General features: G+C 57.7%; 1 protein-coding gene across 5 annotated transcripts in view; it reads left to right on the top strand.

Annotated features, from left to right (window-relative positions):
* Positions 1-20,982, top strand: part of FBXL18 (F-box and leucine rich repeat protein 18) — a 79,060-nt gene that overhangs the window by 18,379 nt on the left and 39,699 nt on the right. For 3 of the 5 annotated variants that reach the window (XM_058709875.1, XM_058709877.1, XM_058709876.1), the window contains exon 4: positions 5,625-5,843. The exons of 1 other annotated variant lie outside the window; for it this stretch is intronic. In XM_058709875.1, the coding sequence (XP_058565858.1) occupies positions 5,625-5,843 (219 nt within the window). Of the gene's footprint in view, positions 1-5,624; positions 5,846-12,229; positions 12,537-20,982 lie in introns of those variants that run through there. One more of the 5 variants, XM_058709879.1, reaches the window with a different exon arrangement.

Below are 20,982 nucleotides of genomic sequence, written 5' to 3'. Positions count from 1 at the left end.
TACTTTGGCCTTCCTTTGGGTAAATGAGGACTGCACACAGCCACCATTGCTTCTCGGAGAGGCACTGCTCTCTGCTCACGGCTCTTGGAGTCCTTTCCTTAGCGATGAAATTCGTTCAGTGGGTCTGGGGGTGGGGGGAGGCCTGTGTTCACATCTCTGCCAAGGGGCACCTGCTGGCATCGGATCTCTGATGGCTGTGGCTGCCCCAGGGGGGGTCCTTTCTCTAGCATTGGAGCCTAGAACAGCCCTGCCAGGGGCTCCCTCCTGCCACACACTGAGTGCCGCTCTTCTCTTCCCTCACACGTCCTGAGTCTCCACTGTTGATGGGGGAGTGAACGTGAGACTTCTTGTGATCATACTCTAGAAGGACCCACTGTCCTCCCCACAATGTTAGTGTCAGGAGCTTAGTAGCATTTCTACTCGTATACATTTTTTTGTTTTTTTAAAGTAATCTCCACCCCCAATGTGGGGCTCAAACTTGTGACCTGGAGATCAAGAGTCAGAAGCTCGGGGCACCTGGGGGCTCAGTCGGTTGAGCATCTGACTTTGGCTCAGGTCATTATGTCACGGTTTGTGGGTTCGAGCCCCATGTCGGGCTCTGTGCTGACAGCTTGGAGCCTGGAGTCTGTTTCGGATCCTGTCTCTCTCACTCTCTCTGCCACTCCCCCTCTTGTGCATGCACTCTCTCTCTTTTCTCTCTCTCAAAAAAAATAAGTAAATAAGATGTTTATTCATTTTTGAGAGAGAGAGAGAGAGAGAGAGAGAGTCAACGTGCCAGCGGGGCAGGAGGAGAGAGAAAGGGAGACACAGAATCCAAAGCAGGCTCCATCCAAGCTCTGAGCTATCAGCACAGAGCCCGACACAGGGCTCGAACCCACAAGCCATGAGATCATGACCTGAGCCAAAGTCAGACACTTAACTGATTGAGCCACTCAGGCACCCCAGTGTTTATTTTTGAGAGTGGGGGAAGGTCAGAGAGAGGGAGACAGGGAATCCCAACCAGGCTTTTTGCTGTGAGCACAGAGCCCCACCTGGGGCTCGAACCCACCATCGGTGAGATCATGACCTGAGCCCAAGTCGGATGCTTAACCAACTGAGCTCTCCAGGCACCCATAAATATAAAATAAAATTAAAAACCTGTCTCATGAACCACATTTCAGTGAGTGGTGGCTCCCCTACTGCACAGCTCAGGTTAGAACATTCCATTGTTGGGGGATATTCTGTCGGGTGGCTGCTGTAGATAGCTGGGATTGCTCTTTTTTCCCTCAAAGACCCCTTTTTGAAAACCTCTCTCCTTTTGTCCTGGAACTTGGTAGTGTCCCCAGGTGTCGGGGTGATGGGGACCTAGTGCATGACCAATTGGGTCTTTTTAGGCTTTGAGAACTGGGGAGCGCCCATCCACTGCCCTACACCCAGTCCTGGTTGGATCAGCCGTTCTGAAGGTGTTGCATTCAGAGCATTTCGGGTCTCCCTCCACCTGGGGGCTTGGACGGGGACACTCTGTCCCCAGAGCAGACCCACTGCCTTGTTGGGATGGGGGTGGGCATTTCTTGCTCATCCTGGAAACGTCTCCTTTTATGAGCATCCACGACTGCTTACCACCTTGTCGGCAGTGTCCCAAGAGGTCACCAACCTGGCCGGGAGGTCTCTGTGGATCCTGCATAGGGATGGAGGTCTTGCCCGCAGCCACTGGGCCATGACTCAGAGAGACAGACTCTCCCGGGTCTGACCTGGGGTTTCTGCGAGGAGTTTTTGCGCGGCACCCGGGCCCTGGGACGAGCTGCTAGGTGGATTAGCGTGGCCGGCCTTGGGGACACTTAGGGGGTCCTAGGGAGAGGGACGGTGGCACCCAGCGCATGCACAGCAGTGTCCTCTCAGTGGAGGCTGCAGCCCCGCCGGGAGCGGTCCTGCACTTGGTCTCTGGGGGCCTGGCTGCCCGCGGCGGCCGGCCGAGTCTCTCCCGCCATCTGTCTCGAGTCCGTCGGTGGCCTTGGAGGCTCCCGGAGAAATGACCTTGCCTGCTGCCTGGTGGCCGCCCTTGTACAGTGTCCTGTTGTCAGTCATCCGGTTCAGAAGGAGGCGACCCAAAGACCGATGAAGCCTGGTAGGGGCGGGGAAGCACCTTCCTGACAAATCTTGTCCTCTGCCCCTTTACCCCCCCCGCCCCGCGTTCGGGAGGCAGTGGGTTTCAGCTGCCTGTGGGCCTCCGCTGTCTGCCGGGCCCCTCCGTGGGCTGCGGTTCTCCACGCACGGGCCCAGATCCGCATCATCCATCCAGGCCCCACGCTGGCCACGGCCACTGCCCTGCTGCTCGGGCCGGCACCTCCACGAGCTTCTTCCCCGTGTGCTGCCACAGCCTTGGAGCCGCTCTGGCCAGGTGACCGGCGACACCCCCCCCACGGCAGCCGGAGCGAGCTGCTTTTTGTTCTTTTTTACTCCCCTGCCCCTCAGAGCAAGCTGTTTATTTATTTAATTAAAAAAATTTTTTTTGATGTTTATTTATTTTTGAGAGACAGAGCGTGAGTGGCAAAATGGCAGAAGAGAGAGGGAGACAGAATCTGAAGCAGGCTGCAGGCTCTGAGCTGTCAGCACACAGCCCGACGCGGGGCTTGAACTCATGGACTGTGAGATCATGACCTGAGCCGAAGTTGGACGCTTAACTGGCTGAGCCACCCAGGCGCCCCTATTTTAAATGTTTATTTATTTTTGGGGGGGCAGAAAGAGGGGGACAGAGGCTCTGAGCAAGCTTTTTAAGGACATCAAGTGGAAAAAAATAAAAGCATCAAGTGATGACTGTGTGTGTCTAAGATGGACGGAAGTCCTGCTGAAGGCAGTGACATAAGGAAGTTTCTGGAGCCGAGCTCTGCTCTCCAGGGATAATCCTTACGTTTTTCTCTGGGAAGGTCTTACACAGGGGGACACACGTTGGTCTCTGCTCACGTGGTTGTCTTGGGCGTGTGTGTAACTGACCAGGGAGGTATCTGTGAGTCTGCTCGGCCTCTGCGTTAGGGTCCTGGGGCTCCCCTCACAAACCACCACAGCACAAGCGGATTCACGCACAGGGTTTTTTAATTTTTTTTAATTTTTAAAAAAATGTTTATTTTTGAGAGAGAGACAGAGTATGAGTAGGAGAGGGGCAGAGAGAGAGGGAGGCACAGAATCCGAAGCAGGCGCCAGGCTCTGAGCTGTCAGCACAGAGCCCGACGTGGGGCTCGAACCCACGAACCGTGAGATCATGACCTGAGCCAGTCGGACGCCCAACTGACTGAGCCACCCGAGCGCCCTGGATTCATGTACAGTTCTGAGAGCCGGAGGTTCGAGCTGTAGGTGTCAGCAGGGCTGGTTCCTCCTAGAGGCTCTGATGGAGCCCCTGTCCCAGGCATGTCCCCTGGCTTCTAGAGGCGGTCGCTGGCAGTGCTTGGCAGTCCTTGGCTTGTGGCCGTGTGACTCCAGTCCCCGCCTGCAGTCACATGGCACTCTCTTCCTCGTTAGTATAGTGGTGAGTATCCCCGCCTGTCACATGGCACTCTCCCTGGGTGTCCCTGCGTTGCTGTGCCTCTGCATGGCCTTCTTGTAAGGAACTGGCCACTGGATTACAGCGCCCCCAGTCTAGCACGACCTCATCCTAACGAAGTCCCCCCTGCAAAGACCCTGTTTCCAAGTAAGGTGCGTTCACGGGTGCCAGGGGCTAGGACAGCCACCTGTCTGTCGGGGCGGGGGGGGACACAGCTCCCACCAGCTCCTCTCTTCCCATTCTCCTGGCTCTCGGCCCTCCTCCTGGCAGCCCCTGCAATCCTGTTAGCTTCCCCCCGGCCCTCTGCTCTTCCTCCGATTCGCATTCCAGAGGGCTCCCTTGGCCTGCGGCCCGGCGTCCTGCCGCACATCTGGGCATCTGCTGGTTCCGCAGCCGTGTTTCCAGCTGGTGCTGAACTCCCCTGTCCATTGTCCTCAGCACTTCCAACCGTGTGTCCCCACCACATCGCTCTGTCTGCCCTCTAGGCTTTCCAGCTGGTGCGCAGAAGGGTCTGGAAGGCTCTGGAACATTGTCCTCCACACCACTTTCCTGTTCTCATCCCTGTGGCTGGAGGCTCCAGCATTCCTTCCTGCCTGTGCCAAGGCCCTGTCCGACAGCCACTGTGGCTCTCCCATCGCTTTGTGTCTTTCCTTTTCCTTTTTCCTTTTTCCTTTTTCCTTTTTCCTTTTTCCTTTTTCCTTTTTCCTTTTTCCTTTTTCCTTTTTCCTTTCCTTTCCTTTCCTTTCCTTTCCTTTCCTTTCCTTTCCTTTCCTTTCCTTTCCTTTCTCTTCTTCACTTCCTTCCTAATGTTTGTTTTTATTAAAAAAAAAATTTTTTTTAATTTTTTTTTAACGTTTATTTATTTTTGAGACAGAGAGAGACAGAGCATGAACGGGGGAGGGGCAGAGAGAGAGGGAGACACAGAATCGGAAGCAGGCTCCAGGCTCTGAGCTGTCAGCACAGATCCCGACGTGGGGCTCGAACTCACGGACAATGAGATCGTGACCTGAGCTGAAGTTGGGTGCTCAACCGACTGAGCCACCCAGGCGCCCCTAAAAAAATTTTTTTAATGTTTATTTTTTGAGAAAGAGAGCATGAGTGGGGGAGGGGCAGAGAGAGAGAGAAACAATCGGAAGCAGGCTTCAGGCTCCGAGCTGGCAGCACAGGGCCCGACACGGGGCTCGAACCCACGAACCATGAGATCACGGCCTGAGCCGAAGTCAGACACTTAACTGACTGAGCCACCCAGGCGCCCTTACTTCTTTTAAATTTTATTTATTTTGAAAGAGAGCGAGAGAGAGAATGAGAATCTCAAGTGGGCTCTGCGCTCAGTGCACTGAGCGCAGAGCCCAGTGTGGGACTCGAACTCGCAAACTACGAGATCACTGCCTGAGCCGGAATTAAGAGTTGGGTGCTCAACTGACGGAGCCACTCGGGCACCCCTCTTTTCGTCCGTCTTTCTAAAGCAGGTGGGACCTGGTGCACCTCCCATCTTTTGTGGTTGTCTGTGGCCGAGGCCCCGGTTTTGTAGATTGGCTCTTCTTTGCCTTCAGCCCCTATCTACGGGGGGACCTGCCCGGTGTCCCCCCCACTTCCGTGGCAGGAGGACTAGGGATCTGTCGCCTTCCCTTCCGTGGCCGGAGTGGCCCCAGCCTCCAGATCCCCTCCACTGCCCTCAGCCTGTCGTGTGTCACAGGCGCGGGCAGCAGTGTGTGGCTGGGATCCCATGTAAGCGCGGCTCCCCGCCTCCTGCCCGACAGGTCAGCGTTTGAGGTGGGTGGGGTGCCGAGCGGCTAGCCCCGCCAGCGTGCGGGTCTCCAGGCTCCGGGCAGTGGCCGGCTGGGGTCTGTATGGTGGCTCGCCCGTCGTGTCAGGCCTCCAGGGTCTGCCCCCAACTCGGGATCAGCTGGGAAGGCCCTGGGGTCTGTGTCTCCTCCCGATGCCCCGGGGGACTGTGGCGTAGACAGGCGTGGGGACAGCTGGTCTGGGTCTGGCTCCCAGAGACCCGCTTGGCCCCCCCTCGCGAGAGGCTCCCCCCCCCCCCCCCCCCGCATGGGGGTGGGGGGGGTCCGGCAGCAGCGTGGTCTCACACCGCCCTCTTTCCCTGCAGGCTGGAGCAGCCCTACTTCAGCGCCAACGCCCAGTTCTTCCAGGCGCTGAGCCAGTGCTCCGCGCTGCAGCGCCTCTGCCTGGTGTCCCGCAGCGGCACCCTCCAGCCCGAGGCCGTGCTGGCCTTCATGGCGCGCTGCCTGCATGTCGTCGTGTGTCACATGTTCACCGGGGAGTCCCTGGCCACCTGCAAGAGCCTGCAGCAGTCCCTGCTCCGGAGGTGAGTGGGGGTGGGGTGGGGGCGCGCCGGTGACGCGGCTCCTCCCGAGGGCTTGGCGCAGAGGCGGCCGCTTCCTGGGTCGAGAGGGCGCCCGCGGAGGTGGCGTGAGAACGAAGGCCGGCTCCCTTTCGCGGCGGCGCCTCACCTCCCGGGCGCTCCTGCTGCCCCACGGTCGAGTTCCAGGTAGCCGAACTGCAGAGTGTTCCCCCCCCCCGTCCCCCTCCCCCACCAAGCACACACGTCCCCACGGTGCGGTCGTCCAGATGAGGAGTGACACTTAGGATTTCCTCAGTGCCTGCCCTGGTCCTTTCCCGTCCCGGGGTTTGATTCAGAGCCCTCGTCACAGTGGTAGTCACGTCGTCTTAGCCTTTGGCCCGTGACAGCCCTCGGTCTCTCCTGGTCTCTCATGACCTTGACGCTTTGTGCAGAGCACGGGCCAGGTGTTTGGTAGGATGTCCGTCGTCACCCACGGTGACGCTGTGTCCTCGGCGTGGTGTGCCAGGGACACAGGGTGTTGTCACGTCTTCTCATTGGTGTCTGCGGGTCCCTCGGCCCGTTATTCCCTTTCGAATGAAGAAGCGTCTCGTGGGGAGATACTTACAGAGTCTGCAGATACCCTGGTTCTCGTCGGAGTTTTGCCCGCTTATCTTGGCATCCACCGATGGATCTTTCTAGTGACGGTTGCTTTACTTTGACGTCTGGCTGTGATGGTTGTCTGTTTCCTTCATTCCTCCCACATTTGTTAACGGAGCTGTGCTCTGAGAAGGAACCCGTCCCCTCTCCGCATTCACTTACTTCCTCGGCATCTACTTGTATCAGCATGGACTCGTGGATACTCGTTTCATTCAGCGGGGTTTTGTCATGCTCACACCATTCATGGGTTGCACAGATCGTTCCAGATTTGGCCGTGGGCATGTTCTTTCAGATTGGGTCCTGTGCCCCCTTCGACATGCCCCTTCCTTTTCTGAGCTTTTCCTTCCTTTCTTCCTTTTCCTTACTTTTCTGTCACTACAAGATATTCCAGGCCCAGTCCTGGAATCCACCATTTCCTCATGGAGGCTGGCTCCTTTTATTAGAGGCTGGAATTAGAAACCAAGGCCGGGTGTGGGGTATGCTCACTGCTGCTGGGGTGTCACCGCCTCCAGGCCCCCTTATGGACGCAGTAGGAAATTGAGGTGTGTATGTTCTGTTTTGTTTTGTTTTACTTTAATTTTTTTAAATGTTTATTCTTGAGGGAGAGAGAGAGCCTGCGCACGTGAGAGCAGGGGAGGGGCAGAGAGAGAGGGAGACACAGAATCTGAAGCAGGTTCCGGGCTCTGAGCTGTCAGCACAGAGCCCGATGTGGGGCTCGAACTCACGAACTGTGAGATCGTGACCTGAGCCGAAGTCGGTCGCTTAACCGACCGAGCCACCCAGGCACCCCTACATGTTCTTTTTTTTAACGTTTATTTATTTATTTTAGGAGAGAGAGTGGGTATGCCCGTGTGCATGTGGGGGAGGGGCCAAGAGAGAGAGAGACTCTCAAGCAGGCTTTGTACTGTCAGTGCAGAACCTGACTTGGGCTTGGTGTCATGAACCGCAAGATCATGACCTGAGCCGAAACCAAGACTTGGACGCTCAACTGACGGAGCCACTCAGACGCCCCGATGTGTGTATGTCCTTACACACATCCATATTTGTGTGTCCCCGTCGCCCGTTTGCATCCACATCAAAGACAGGTTCATGCTGACGCGTCTCGTCCAGCCCAGCAGCCCAGGGTTCCCGTTCCCGCAGACTCCTCTTCCTTCCTCACGACCTCCCTCCCTGTCGTTGAACAGTCTGAGTGTCACCATCCACAGGGTGTTTGCTGGTCCGCTCCGCCCTCGGGCGCACACCTAAGGCAGTTTGGGAATCGCCAGCCCACCGCCTGGAGCCCGGAGGATAATCTGTATTCACCCTCTTGGCCTCCCCCCGCGGTCCCTGCTTTCCGGAGTTACTCAGGGTTGTTCTTTGCACCCCACCCCTTCAGTGTGCTCATGTCACTTGTTTGTCATGCAGTCAGGGTCCTTTATCGCTGTGTCACGTAGCATTTTGCCTTCGCGCCGCGTCCTGGTAGGTTTCATTTGTCCCGTGTTTCCGTACGTGAAGCCAAGCCTTGCTGTGGCGCTCGGAGTCAGGGCTCTATCAGACGGCGGCCTCGGAGAAGCGCCGCCCCACGCCCCCTCCCTCCGCCTCACTACCACCCCATTCCCCCCCAGACACCTGGTCTTGTCAGTTCTCAGTGATTCGTTCTGTTTTCTGTTTTCACAAATGAACAGATACACAGTGTTTTCTCCTGTGCGCTTTCTGATATGTGCTTTGCTTTTTTGCTTAATAACATGTATGTTGGATTTTGGGTCATACGGCCCTGCGTTCTTTTTCGTCGTGAGATGTATATACATAGCACAGTTTACCGTTTCAACTGTTTTTTTTTTTAAAGTTTATTTATTTTGAGAGAGACAGAGACAGGGTGAACCGGGGAGGGACAGAGAGAGAGAATCCCAGGCAGCCTCTGTGCTGCCGTTGCGGAGCCAGATGCTGGGCTCGAACTCACGAAACCATGAGATCATGACCTGAAGTCAAAAATCAGATGCCCAGGGGCGCCTGGGTGGCTTGGTCGGTTAAGCATCCGACTTCGGCTCAGGTCATGATCTCACAGCTTGTGAGTTTGAGCCCCGCGTCGGGCTCTGTGCTGACAGCTCAGAGCCTGGAGCCTGTTTCAGATTCTGTGTCTCCCTCTCTCTCTGACTCTCCCCTGTTCATGCTCTGTCTCTGTCTCAAAAATAAATAAACGTTAAAAAAAAAAAAAAAATCAGATGCCCAACCGACTGAGCCACCCAGGGCCACCACCCCTCACCCCCCCCACCAAAAACAGTTAAGGGGCACCTGGTGGCTCAGTTGGGTGAGTGTCCAACTCTTGATTTAGGCTCAAGTCGTGATCCTGATCCCAGGGTTGTGGGATTGAGCCCTGTGTCGGCTTCACCACTGAGTGTGGACCCTGCTTAAGATTCTCTCTCTCCCTCTTTAAAAAAACAAAACAAAAGTGATGACAGTTTTAACTGGTTGTAAGTGTCCCGTCCGGTGGCGTCGAGCGGGTCCACGTTGTTGTGTGATCACCAGCCTCCATCCTTGGACTTTTCATCTTGCGAAAACGGAGGCCCTGTCTCCAGAAACACTAACCTCCCGGCCCCTGGCTCCCACCCTCTCCCTGTCTTGGAGTCTGACCACTCTGGCGACCTCACCCAAGTGGAACCACGCAGTGTTTGTCGTTTTAGGTCTGGCCTTTTCTGCATTCCCTTTGGAATTTACTTTCAGAGTCTTAAAACACAGAGATAAAAGATAATCATGCATCGATTGAAACAAAGCTGCCTTGACTTGTTGCACCTGCCGGTGTGAGTTTGGTTTCTAAGTCCCAGGAGTACATCCCCAAGTACATCCCCTGAGAAGCATGGGGTTTTGTTTCTGTGTGTTTGTAACGTCCATAAATGTCTGATATTGGCATGTGGCTATGCAGCCTGTGTTTTTTCCACCGCGGATTTGAGATCTGCCGCTGTTCATTAGCGCTAGTTCGTTCCTGCCACGCGCTATGCGCAGTAACCCTTCAAATGGATTTGTCACGTTTTATGTTTCTGTTCTGATGGATGTTCGGGCTGTTTTCCTGTGTTTCCTCTATCCCAGTGAATGTCCCTGTGCAGGTACCAGATTCCCAGATGTGACACTATCAGACACCAAAATCGGGGCACCCGGGGTGGCTCCGTCGCTCAAGCATCTGACTTCGGCTCAGGTCATGATCTCGCAGCGTGTGCGAGTTCGAGCCCCGCGTCGGGCTCTGGGCTGACAGCTCGGAGCCTGGAGCCTGCTTCGGATTCTGTGTCTCCCTCTCTCTCTGCCCCTCCCCCACTCACTCTCTGTCTCTGAAAGATGAATAAACATTAAAAAAATTTTTTTAAAAAAAGAAAATGGCAAAATGCTCTCCAAAGTGATTCTCCCAAGCCCTGCTTCCCCTGGCGGAGTGTGAGAGAGTTCCTGCCCTACATCCGTGCCCCACCCCTTGATATCGTTGGGCTTTGGGCTTGTCCTGGTCTCCTGGGTGAGGAAGGCCCTCCTGCTGTCCAAGCTTGTGTCTTGTCTGTTCCCAGCAAGCGTCGTCTGACGTGTTCATCACCAGGCTCTCTCCTGGTCTGTGATCAGCTCCGCAGACGCCTTACTTCTCTGTCGGCCTTGGCTTTGGGTGGTGGTGTGTTGGCTGGTGAGAGGCTGGGCCGTGCCCGGGGGCCGTGCCCGGAGTCCGTGGGCCCACCGTATCGGGTCCTCCTCCTGGTTCCTGCTGTGTCCGTCGTCGCTTCAGGTTGCTGCCATGCGTTTAACGGCCGCCTCCACTGCCTCTCTTACACCCGGAGCTTCCTCTCACACTTGCCGCCCGTCCTGTTCCCCTTCTGGAGAACCCAGGTATCAAAGCCGGCTGGTTTGTCTGCAAAGTAGAGCCACGTGGGCTTTGAGTGGCGGTCACGGGGAGCCTCCCCGGGGACTGCACTTGCCAACCTGAGTCCTGCGTGTGCCGGAGGCTCAAAGACCTCCTGGAAACGCTGATCACACTGGGGTGTTGCGTTAACTAAACAGGTGGCCCGATACCTTCGGCCAAGTGAGCGTCGATGCCCCTCCAGCAGGCAGTGGTGAGCGTGGGGTAGCCTAACGCTTGGCCAAGCAGTTGAGTGAGGCCGTGCCCCTAGGCTCCCCTTCGGTCGAGTGCCCCACACTGCACAGCCTCCCTGGCTCCACTCCAGACTCCAGAGCACTCCCCGTGCAGTGCTCCGCAGATCCCCGGTCCCCCCGGGCTGGGCTGTGCTGTGCTGTGTGGGGACGGTGACTGTCGAGTGAAGACTTGGGGATTCCTGAGCTTCCAGCACGTGCTGGGGAGTTTGAATGAGGGGTGGAATTGAAGTCTCGACTAATGACTGGAGTTGCTCAATATCAGATCACTCACCTCCGTCTTAGGCTGACCCAGGACAGCTTATCAGGTGGAAACCAGTGTGCGGGCTGACGGGCACCGTCTCTGCAGCCAGCGCCAGGAGAAATTCTCAATCGGCAATCCTTACCTTTCCCTCTGTGCTGAAGTCCTCGGAGATGCAAAGGTCATCAGCTCCTGAACCATGAGACCATGACCTGGGCCGAAATCAAGAGTCGGACGCTTAACCCACTGAGCCCCCCAGGTGCCCCTTGAAGCCTTTTTTATACACATACCATAAACGTTACCACCTTGGCCGCTTGTAAGTGTAGAGGCGCACCTCCCTTTATCGTGCTTTGCGCGCCGGTCCTGTGTTTCGTTTTGTTTTACAAATGGGAGGTTTGTGGCAGTTCTGCATCAAGCAAGTCTGTTCGTGTCATTTTTCCGACAGCTTTTGCTCACTGCGTGTCTCTGTGTCACATTTTGGTAGTTCTCCCAGCATTTCAAACGTTTTCTTTGTTATTAAATTTGTTACGGTGACCCGTGATCGTGTGATCGTGAAAACTAACCTGCTTACCCAGCTCCCCTGGAACCTCTATTCGACTTTCTATTTCTTTTTCTTTTTTTTTTTTTTAATTTATTTATCTTGAGAGAGAGAGAGAGAGAGAGAGAGAGAGAGCGAGCAGCAAGGGGCAGAGAGAGGGGGGAGAGAGAGAATCCCAGGCAGACTCCACACTGTCAAGCACAGACAGAACCTGATGCGGGCTTGAACTTACACACCGTGAGATTGTGACCTGAGTCAAAATCAAGAGTCAGTCGCTTAACTGACTGAGCCACCCAGACTCCCCCTTAATTTTATTTTTAAGCAACCTCTACACCCAACTTGGGGCTCAAACTCATGACCCTAAGATCAAGAGTCGCACCTTCCACTGACTCAGCCAGCCAGGCGCCCCAATGCTAAGATCTCTCAACTCTTAAATTTTTGGTGTCTTTGCACTTCATTTAGACTTTGAAGCAGTAGGTACTGGGACAGTCGTGAGTGAAAACAGTAGAGTTCAAACACTTCCTGCTCCTCGAGGGGCAGCGCTCTGCCCCCGTCGCCCTGCACTGGGGCGTCTTTAGAAGCCGTGCACCCCCTCGCCTTCAGTGCCCTGCAGACCAGGGCCCCCGTCTTCCTCTCAAGAGTGTGGCATTCCTGGAGGCGGAGCTAGAACTTAGATAAGCTCCCAGAATTTGAACAAGTCGGGAGGAATGCTTCCTGGAGAGAACTTGACCCGAGTGAGCAGGTTGTTTGGGCAGCGGCCATTTAGAGACCTCTCGTGAGGAAGTGCGCGGCGTCCCTGAAAGAGAGCTGAGTGTGGACGCTTGGGGTCAGCACGGCCGAGAGGGTCGCTTCCTCCACCACTTTTGTGTCCCGGGGATCGGGGGGAGCTGACAGGGAGGAGGCCACCGATGTTAACAAAATGCCGAAGACAGCCATCAGCCGGGAGGTCTCCAGAATTTCCGGTGGCCTTGCTGGACAGACTTCACGTCCATCTTTGCAGTTTTCTGCTGAACTGCTCAGGAGAAATCCTAGCTGAGGTTTTCCTTTCCCTGGTTATGGAAATAATATGTTAATACTCCTCTAAAAATTTGGACCATGCGTCAAGCTGCTTTTCAGTGAGAGCTCCCCATGGTTCCACCAACCAGAGGTCATCGCGGCCGGCCGACCCGGGGTGGACTTATCATATGGTGTGTACTCTGATTTTTTTTTTTTTTCTGATTTTATTTTTAAGTGTTCTCTACACCCAGCGTGGGGCTCGAACTCACAACCACAAGATCAAGATTCGCAGGCTCTGTGGACTGAGCCAGCCTGGTGCCCCTACTCTGATTTTTTAAAAATGTAACACATTGTAGATGGTTTTTATGTCGATAAATCTGCACATGATTGTTATCATTTCTTAATTTTTTGTAGTGTTTACTTTTGCAAGAGAGACAGATTGCAAGCAGGGGAGGGGCAGAGAGAGAGGGAGACACAGAATCCAAGGCAGGCTCCAGGCTCCGAGCTGTCAGCACAGAGCCCGACGCGGGGCTCAAACTCACAAATGGTGAGGTCATGACCTGAGCTGAAGTCGGACGCTTGACCGACTGAGCCACCCGGGTGCCCCTCTGCACACGATTACTTTTCATTCTGTTTTGTGTCCGTTATATGGGTGGGTCGCGGTCTCTGGTCTGGCCGTAGCTCACTCTGTGTACCACTGACTCCCCTTCACCTTCCGCTTTAGGAGTCTTCCGGCTCTGGAGCCCGTGTCGGCAAGGGCAGCTCACCATCGCGTGTCCACACCTGAGTATGCTTGTTGGGTGGGATGGAGTCAATGCTGTTGGTGTGCCTGGGATTCGGGGGGCTGAGTCGGGTGCAGGCTGTGCGGCCCAGGCGCTGTGGGCTTTGGGAGGGACCGCAGCTGTCTGGGAAGTGGGGTGCGCGGCAGGTCGTGCGGCTGCCCCGCCCTGTGCTCTCCCCACGCACCTGCTGTCCGTGCAGGCGAAGGCCGCTTTTCTCTGGTGCACGATGGAGACGCTGCTGGGCCGGCTCTGCCCTTTCGGCCGCGGGGAAGAGTTGCCAGTCCTGTGTCCCCCCTCGCCGACTTGCTGTAGGTCACCGCGTTCCCGGGGGCTCTGGCTTCGGGGAGCTGGCACCTCCCCGCTGGACGTGTTCTGCCAGAGGAGCTGGGACTGGCCCGTCCGCTCCCGCCCGTTGCCGAAAGCCGAGGCTCGGAGAACCCTGTGGGGTTCTGCCTCTCTCCCCGCTGAAGGGTAGCTTCCTGCAGAGACGGGGACCAGCTTTCCGTGTACACACGGGAGCCTTCTCAGAAACTGAGAACATCTGAGGCCACCATGCCGTTCAGAAGCCCGTACTTGTGACAAGAGAGCGTCTGAACGTCTCCCTCCCCATGTGGGTGTCATTGGCCTAGGAAGGTAATTTGTCATTCTGATCCTCAGAATCCTTCTCAACACAGTGCTCCGGGCCGCTGTGCTCTTGGCATGAAGAGGCCATCCCTGCTCTCAGCTTCTCTTTCTCACTCTCGGTTCTTTTCTCGAGGTCCCTGTCTGCAGCCTGCTCGCCTCCTGGTGGCCTGGTCAAGGGCATCCCTCCCCTGGCCTCTCGGACCGCGCCCACCTGCCCCTTTCTTAGGGGGCATAGCACTCCCAGTTATGTTCTTTGCAGCCTCTGTAGTTGATGAGGTCTGAGGCCTGGTGTGCTCTGTTTTCCGCACCCGGACCACGAGCCGGGTACAGGGCTGGGCTCACTGATGGCCCCAGTGGGCACCGATCACGGCTGACACTTGGGGCGCGGCATCTGAGAGCAGACCTGAGGTTGGCCTTGGTTAAATGGACATCCTGGGCGGAGGCCGCACCCATCTCTCTGTCCCGCGTCCCAGCACTTGGCACAGGCCCGGGCCATGGCCGGGTCCCCCGCGTGCCTAGTGCCACTTCAGGGGAATTAAGGGCCCGTTCCGGCCTGTGGTGCCTGGATCCCTCGCGTCTCCAGCGAACCTCCTTGGAGCCTGTGCTCCGGGCCCCTGCCTCGATGCTGGGGGCTGTGCCAGCGCTGTGTATCGTTGCCTCTTACTCAAGCCTCACGGAAGTCCTGTGAGATACGGGCCATTAGTCCCGGTGTACAGATGGGGAAACTGAGGCTCTCAGAGTCAGGTGAGGAGTGCGGCCTGGACCCCAGCATGGGGAGGATGGGAGGTTGTGTCCAGAGGGGAGAAGGGTTAGGGCCTTGCCGGGTGCTGTGTGGGCTCTCCAGAGCCACGTGGGCATTTCACCCTGAGCCCGCAAGCCCTGAGGGAGGCTCACAGGTCTGAAGAATCTTCTGTGCTTGCCAGAGCTGCACCCACGTCCGGGTTCTACCGGAAGCCTTTCTCTGGCCGTGCTGCAGGGGGCAGGGCCGAGATGCAGCCCGACGGGAGAGGTGCTGGCCCGCCTCTGCACGGGTGTCCCGGTGGCCTCTGCGCTTGTCTGTGGCGCGGCCCCTGCTGTGGGTCTGGGCCAGCACAGGGAGGCTCCGGCAGTCGGGCCGCACATGGGTGACCTGCTGGCCTTTCCAGTTGCGCGGGACCCTGGGCGGCGGGGCCCCTTGCGGCCTTGCTGCCAGAGCGGGGGGCCCAGCTGCTTTTCTGCGATGTCGCCAGCAGATGGCGCCGTAGCTCACAGTAACCAGAAGGTTCCTGACCCGGCCCTTGGTTTCTGGCCTCCAGGCCTGCGTTCCACCAGGGAAAAGGGAAAGGCTGGGATTTGTCGTCACTTTCCTGCTGCCTTTCTTTTCTCTTATCTCCTTCCCTGCCTCAGGCTCAGGGAATTGTGGAGCCAGCAGGGGGGCGCACTTGGCCCTGGGCTGCCCTGCCACTCCCTGCCCGGGTTTCTCCCCGTGACTCAGCCACAGGGCTGCTGTCACATCTGCGGTCCTGTCACTGGGCGAGTGGCTCCTCTCTTCAGGGTCGGCACTTTCCCTCTGGTTTATGTGTCTGATCTCCATGTGTCTCACAGGTCCCGTGGTGGTGCCCTTTGTGGGCGTGGCATCGGGACTTGGGCTTGGAGCCCAGCCCTGCCTCTCAGGCTGCCTCAGTTTCCTCAGTTGGGAGGCGGGTTTGTGACCGTACCGGACACAGTCATAACGGCCGTGGCGATGTGTGTCCCACACCAAGCGCAGCGTCCTGACAGGCATCCGTTCTCTCTTACTTTCTGTTCTTTGCTCTTTCAAGTTTGAAACGCTAAACACTTGGGCCTTTCTCTGACCTCTGTGGCGTCCCCCCCTCTGGGTTTGGGGGCTTCTTCTGCACGTTCCCCCAATTTGGGTCCTCTGGTGTTCCCATTGTCGGGTCTGGGTTTAGAGCTCGGACGGTACCGTGGGGTAGCGACGCCTGTGTGGGCCCGGGGCTCTCGGGGCCCCTCCGGGGAGCGGGACGAAGCTTTCCCGCCTGCCGCCCCCCTCCCACCATGGGCACACCCCGGCTTCACAGGGTCGGCTGTTTGCCCCCAATTCCCTCCTGGCCTCAGACACCTTGCCTGTCGGTTCCGTTTGCTGTCTCTCCTAGAGACCCGGAGTCCTGTCCCTGCCAGGTTAGTAGCTCCCGGCTGCCCCTCTGTCTGGGCCCCGGTCAGCCTGGTGAGAAGCCGGGCAGCGCGGCCCTTCCTCCGTGGTGGGACTGTCCTTTGACTCTTCAGGTCTGAGCCGCACACCAAGCCACAGCTCTGCTGTCCGCTGTCCCCTGGCCTCGTCCCGGGTGGGAGGGCTCCTTCCAGGGGGCTGTCAGCTTTTCTGGTTTTCTTTGACTCTGCCCTTCCTGGAAGCTTCCTGTGAGGCCTCGTGGCCCCCGGTGGGTGGTCGAGGGCCGTGTCAGCCCTCCAGTGCTCTTGGTGTCCCACACAGAGTGGCGGCAGCTTGCTTTAGTGTGTGTGGCATCCTGCTGAGCTCAGCCCTACCTTGTGCCCTCAGGTCCCATCAGCTGGGCTCACGCTGTGGCCTCTTCACTCACTCGCTCTGTGACTTCAAGTCACTCTTCTGTCTGAGCTGAGTTTCCTGTCTAAAATAGCGTCTCACCGACTCTGTGCCCGCCCTGGTGAGTGTTACACGGGCGGCGGCCGGACCTTCTGCTCTGCAGATGGGGCAGCCCGGCTCCGTGAGGTCGGGGACTGTCCCGGTCGTCCTGAGAGTGAGGGGCCCTCTGCTGCTCCCATGATCCCCCACGTGCTCTGTCTCCGTGGCAGGGGCACTCAGGGAAGCAAGACGGCGGGGCAGAAGAGGCTTGTGCCCTCAGGCGTCTCCTGTCGGTTGCTAGGTTGCTAGAGGTGTCTGATGTGAGGACGTGCTGGTTCTGAGACTCAGCGGGTGCTTTCCAGAAGGTGGTGGCGTTCCAGGTGCCAGTACCCTGGGGGCCACGCCCATCCCTGGTCTTTCCAGGCCGCGTGTGTTTACTTGTCCCTGACCTCTGTCGTTTGTCATCCTGAGGGGTCTCGAGCCGGAGTGGGGCAGCCTTCTTTTTCAGGAATGTCGGGAACCCCGACCCCGGGCAGGGGCAGGCGATGTCCTCCGCCCACCCCAACCCCCACCCCCCCACCGAGCCTCTGCGCCTCAGGTCGGACATTCCACGAGACGGGGTCACGTCTCTGCCTGCGAGGCCTGTGTGGAAATTCCTTCCCCCAGGTGTCCCGGAGAGTCTCGTGCTGGCGAGGAATGTGGGCCTGTGAGGTCGGCAGGCGGTTCGCTGCAAGTTCCTAGCCGCCCGAGCCGGAGGGACGTTCCCCGACCCTGCCCTGAGCCCGTGAGCTCCTTCCTGGCCGTTGCCGGGGCCCGCGCCCCTGTGCCGCGGGGCTCCGTCTGCGTTTGTGTTCTGGAAACGTGTTTAGAAACGAGTAAAGTTTACAGATGGAGCGATCAATTGTTCAAGTCTGGGGAACCTTGGGAGCGTTAGAATTGAAAGTGGATTTTACAATCCAGAATTAGCGCTGTTTTGCAGCCTTAATTGCTGGTAAAGGGGCGGTTGAGCTCCACCGTGAATGGCGTTGCCTCACTACGGTTTCCGGGCAGGTTTCTGGGAGGATTTCGTCATTCCCACCTGGAATGCCAGTCCGCATGTGATCCGGAAAAGGACCAGGCCAGCAGGGCTTTGCTTCTCGGGCTCAGCCGGGGGGAGCCCTTGGCCTTGCCTCACAGCTAGAAGGCTGGTGAGTTCTGGCTCCGTTGGTGGGGGAGGCCCAAGGGGCTAGATCTGGGGGTGGGCAGGCCTTGGGCCAGGTGCCGTGGGACCCGCTGTAGCCGCCGGCCGGCGGGGGGTGGAGAGCCATGTCAGGGGCCAGACTGGAGCCCCACGCTGCTGATCAGTGTAGAAGACGGTTCAGTGATTAAAATCTCCCGTGGTCCACGCTGTCCAGGCCACCCGAGTGGCGGGACGAGGCCCAGTACCCCGTAGCGGGCTGTGGCTGCCCCGGCTGGTGGGCGGGAGACCGGAAAGGTCTAGTCTCTCCTGGCGTACTCCCTGGCCGTGAGGGGAGGACCCGCGGGCAGAACCCGGGCCACTCCGAGGTTGGCGCTGGGCATCTGTGGGATCGTCCAGGAGCTCGGCAGTGCGCCCGTACTGCTCCCTAGAGCAGCGTCTCACTTCTGTGGACTCTGACAAAAGTCCCTTCTCTCCTCCCTGTTGCAGGTTTCGCTAACTTTTGCCACCTGTCTTCGTGCTTCTTGAGGACTGTTATCACTGTCTGGGTGGCTCCTCTGATTTATCTTCCCGCTTCGGCTTTTCTTTTTTTTTTTTTTTTTTAAATTTTTTTTTTTCAACGTTTATTTATTTATTTTTGGGACAGAGAGAGACAGAGCATGAACGGGGGAGGGGCAGAGAGAGAGGGAGACACAGAATCGGAAACAGGCTCCAGGCTCCGAGCCATCAGCCCAGAGCCCGACGCGGGGCTCGAACTCACGGACCGCGAGATCGTGACCTGGCTGAAGTCGGACGCTTAACCGGCTGCGCCACCCAGGCGCCCCCCCGCTTCGGCTTTTCTAGAAGACCTTCGTCTTGGGGGGAAGAAGCTGTGAGTCTCAATGTTGCTTCTAGTTTCTCTGCGAAGAAGCACACCCGGCGGCGGCTGTTTCGAAGCTGAAAGAACCAGTTCCGCCTCCAGGCTGCATCCGGCCTGCCCCTCCAGGAGCCCTTCCCGCCTCTGCCTCCGTGGCACGTGCAGGCCGTGAGGTCCCAGCGTCCCTCCCTCACTCTAGAGTCGGGCCCAGAGCCGGTTCCAGCATGGTCACTGTGCAGAGCCCCCGCGTTGTCCGCTCGTGCTGGTGATGAGCACGGAGTCCGGGCCCGTTCTGTCCGCTTCTCCGAAAGGGCCGCGGGCCGATGCATAGTGGGCTCACGGGACGAAGGTGCCCTAGCTGATCGGGGAGCCCCCAGCTGTTCTCCACCTTGATCGTGCCGGAACAGTGTTCTCCTGACCCCCTGAGGGTGGGTGGGTCAGCCCGCGGGCTCCTCACCGTGGCCCTCACTGCTGTCTGAGGTTGTTACAGCCTTGTCCTTCGAGGTGTAAAAGTATTCATACATTTTGACCCAGTAGCCCTGTGTCTGGGATTTATTCTGAGGAAACAATTCAAAACGCAGAAATAATTGTACCACGTTAGCTGACGTTTATCAACACAGTAGTAAGAGGAAAGGCCCCTGCGTGTGTGCACCTGGGCGATGCCCGCCGGCGTGCTGGGCGCCCCGTCTCCGTCAGGCCGGAGTGCACACGGTCCTGCTGCTGTGGCCGTGCCGTGTCCTTGTTTAACATGAAGATGTCAAGGACTGGAACAAGCACAGCAAACCTGACCCATGGTCATGTACGTTTTGCTGTGTCCCCTAAGCCGCATCTAGAACGAGCGCGTTCAGTACGACAGCAAGACGCACGTGAGGTGGCGAGGCGGGCGGCTGGCCCGGCTGAGGCGGTGCCCGGGCCTCTGCGCTCTTCTGTACGGTTTCTGTCATATTTTCTTTTTAAACAGAGCAGTGGTTTAGAAGTGAAACATTTCTTCTGCTTCGAGAGCGTGCAGAGAAGGCATTTTGGGTCCTGAGACTTTTGGGTGGCTGAAGGCGCCGTTTAAATACTCCTGGTGTGTGTGCAACAGCCTCAGGTAGAATTTTTCTTTCCTTCCAGCCACTCTAAATGGTGGAGAGTAAATATAGTTTACCTTTTCTTAAGCATCGTCCTCTGGCCCTCCAGGAAGGGCAGGCTTTCTGCCCCATCCACGGTGACCCCTGGTTCTCCTGCTTCTTGTGGGGTCCCCTCCCCGCCTCTGCTGTCACTTGTTCACTTGTCACTGTTCCTGGTGGGAGCCCGGCGGCCGAGCTCACAGGTGCTGGCGTTAGGACAGGTGAGCAGGCCTCTGCGTGTGGGTCCCTCTGTTCCTCGGTGAGGTTTCCTCTGGTGCAGCTCCTGGAAGGCCAGAGCACCTGCCTTGTGCTCTGCCCGATGCCTGTCCCGGGCTGGCGTTGCCGCCCAGGACAGCACGGGGCGTAGCCGGGCCTGAGGACCGCGACTGGAGACCTCCTCAGGGTACCTCAGGGTGACACCTGGGGGCAAGCCCATTGACCTCCGGGGGCTGGCTCTCCTCCTCCGTGACTCAGGGCCAGAAGCTCGGCCTTGGGCCTTTATGGTTAGCAACGCAACTGGCCCTGAGCAGGGGAGAGGTTCTGAGGGGTGACCTGTCCTCCGTAGTGTGGCTTCTGAACGCGGGTAGCCAGAAGTTTTAATTCACTGGATCTGTTTACTTGAATTTCAAACTATATTTGCATCATGCAGAAGAACATTGTAGCACGTATGTAAGTTATGTGGCAGGGTACAGGGAGCAGAACGGATCACACAAGCCCCCCCCGCCCCCGCCACCCCTGCCCTATCAAGGACTCGCCTTCACCCGTGGGGGCCCCCTCCCCCCGCAAAGGCAGCCCCAGCCCTGCACTTGGACGCGAGTGATTGCCGTCTTCCCACTTGTCACCACGTCTTCGCTCTGGGCGAGGCCCGCCTGCTGTGTGATGTCCAGTGGTGTCACAGGCCGGGCTGACCAGCGGGGGCGATGCCCTGAAGGGGCCCCGAGGCTGTGGCTGAGAGAGCACGGGCCCCTTGAGGCCCAGGGAGGGGCTTTGCAGAGACCGCGACTGTGGGTGTGCTCCCGGAGCTCTGTCCAAGTCCACGTGAGTCCAGGTGTGAACTGAGAGAGGGAAGGATGTGGGGTTCAGTTGTGGTGGTAGCACGTCTGCCCGTGGCCCCGGGGACCTTCTGTGTGTGGCCCCAAGTGCTGCTGGGCCCGGCCACCTGGGCGGCCACCCGGAGCCGCCCCCAGGGCTGCGCACGAGGAGCAAAGCCGGGCAGGCAGCTGCATTCCTGTCCTGGCTCTGGGTGAGAAATTAATCCCCCGTTAGCATCCTGACAGCAGCTTGTGAAGAGCCTGGGGTGACGCTGCCTCGGGAAGGCAGGCTGGCGGGCAGGGGAGTCTTTGCAGGCACATCCCACATCCGAGGATATTTTGTTTCAAGTCAGTTGCACGGCGGGTTTGCAGGCAAGGACTTGCCTTGAGGTTCACGGTCACAGACACCGTTGCCCGCGAGTAGGCCACTGAACGCGGAACTGGGAGGCATTTTCTTGGCATCTTTATTGCCAAAGCATCCA

Source organism: Neofelis nebulosa, chromosome 18 (assembly GCF_028018385.1).
Source record: "Neofelis nebulosa isolate mNeoNeb1 chromosome 18, mNeoNeb1.pri, whole genome shotgun sequence".
Taxonomy (NCBI): Eukaryota; Metazoa; Chordata; class Mammalia; order Carnivora; family Felidae; genus Neofelis; species Neofelis nebulosa.
This window is presented reverse-complemented; position numbering and strand designations above follow the sequence as displayed.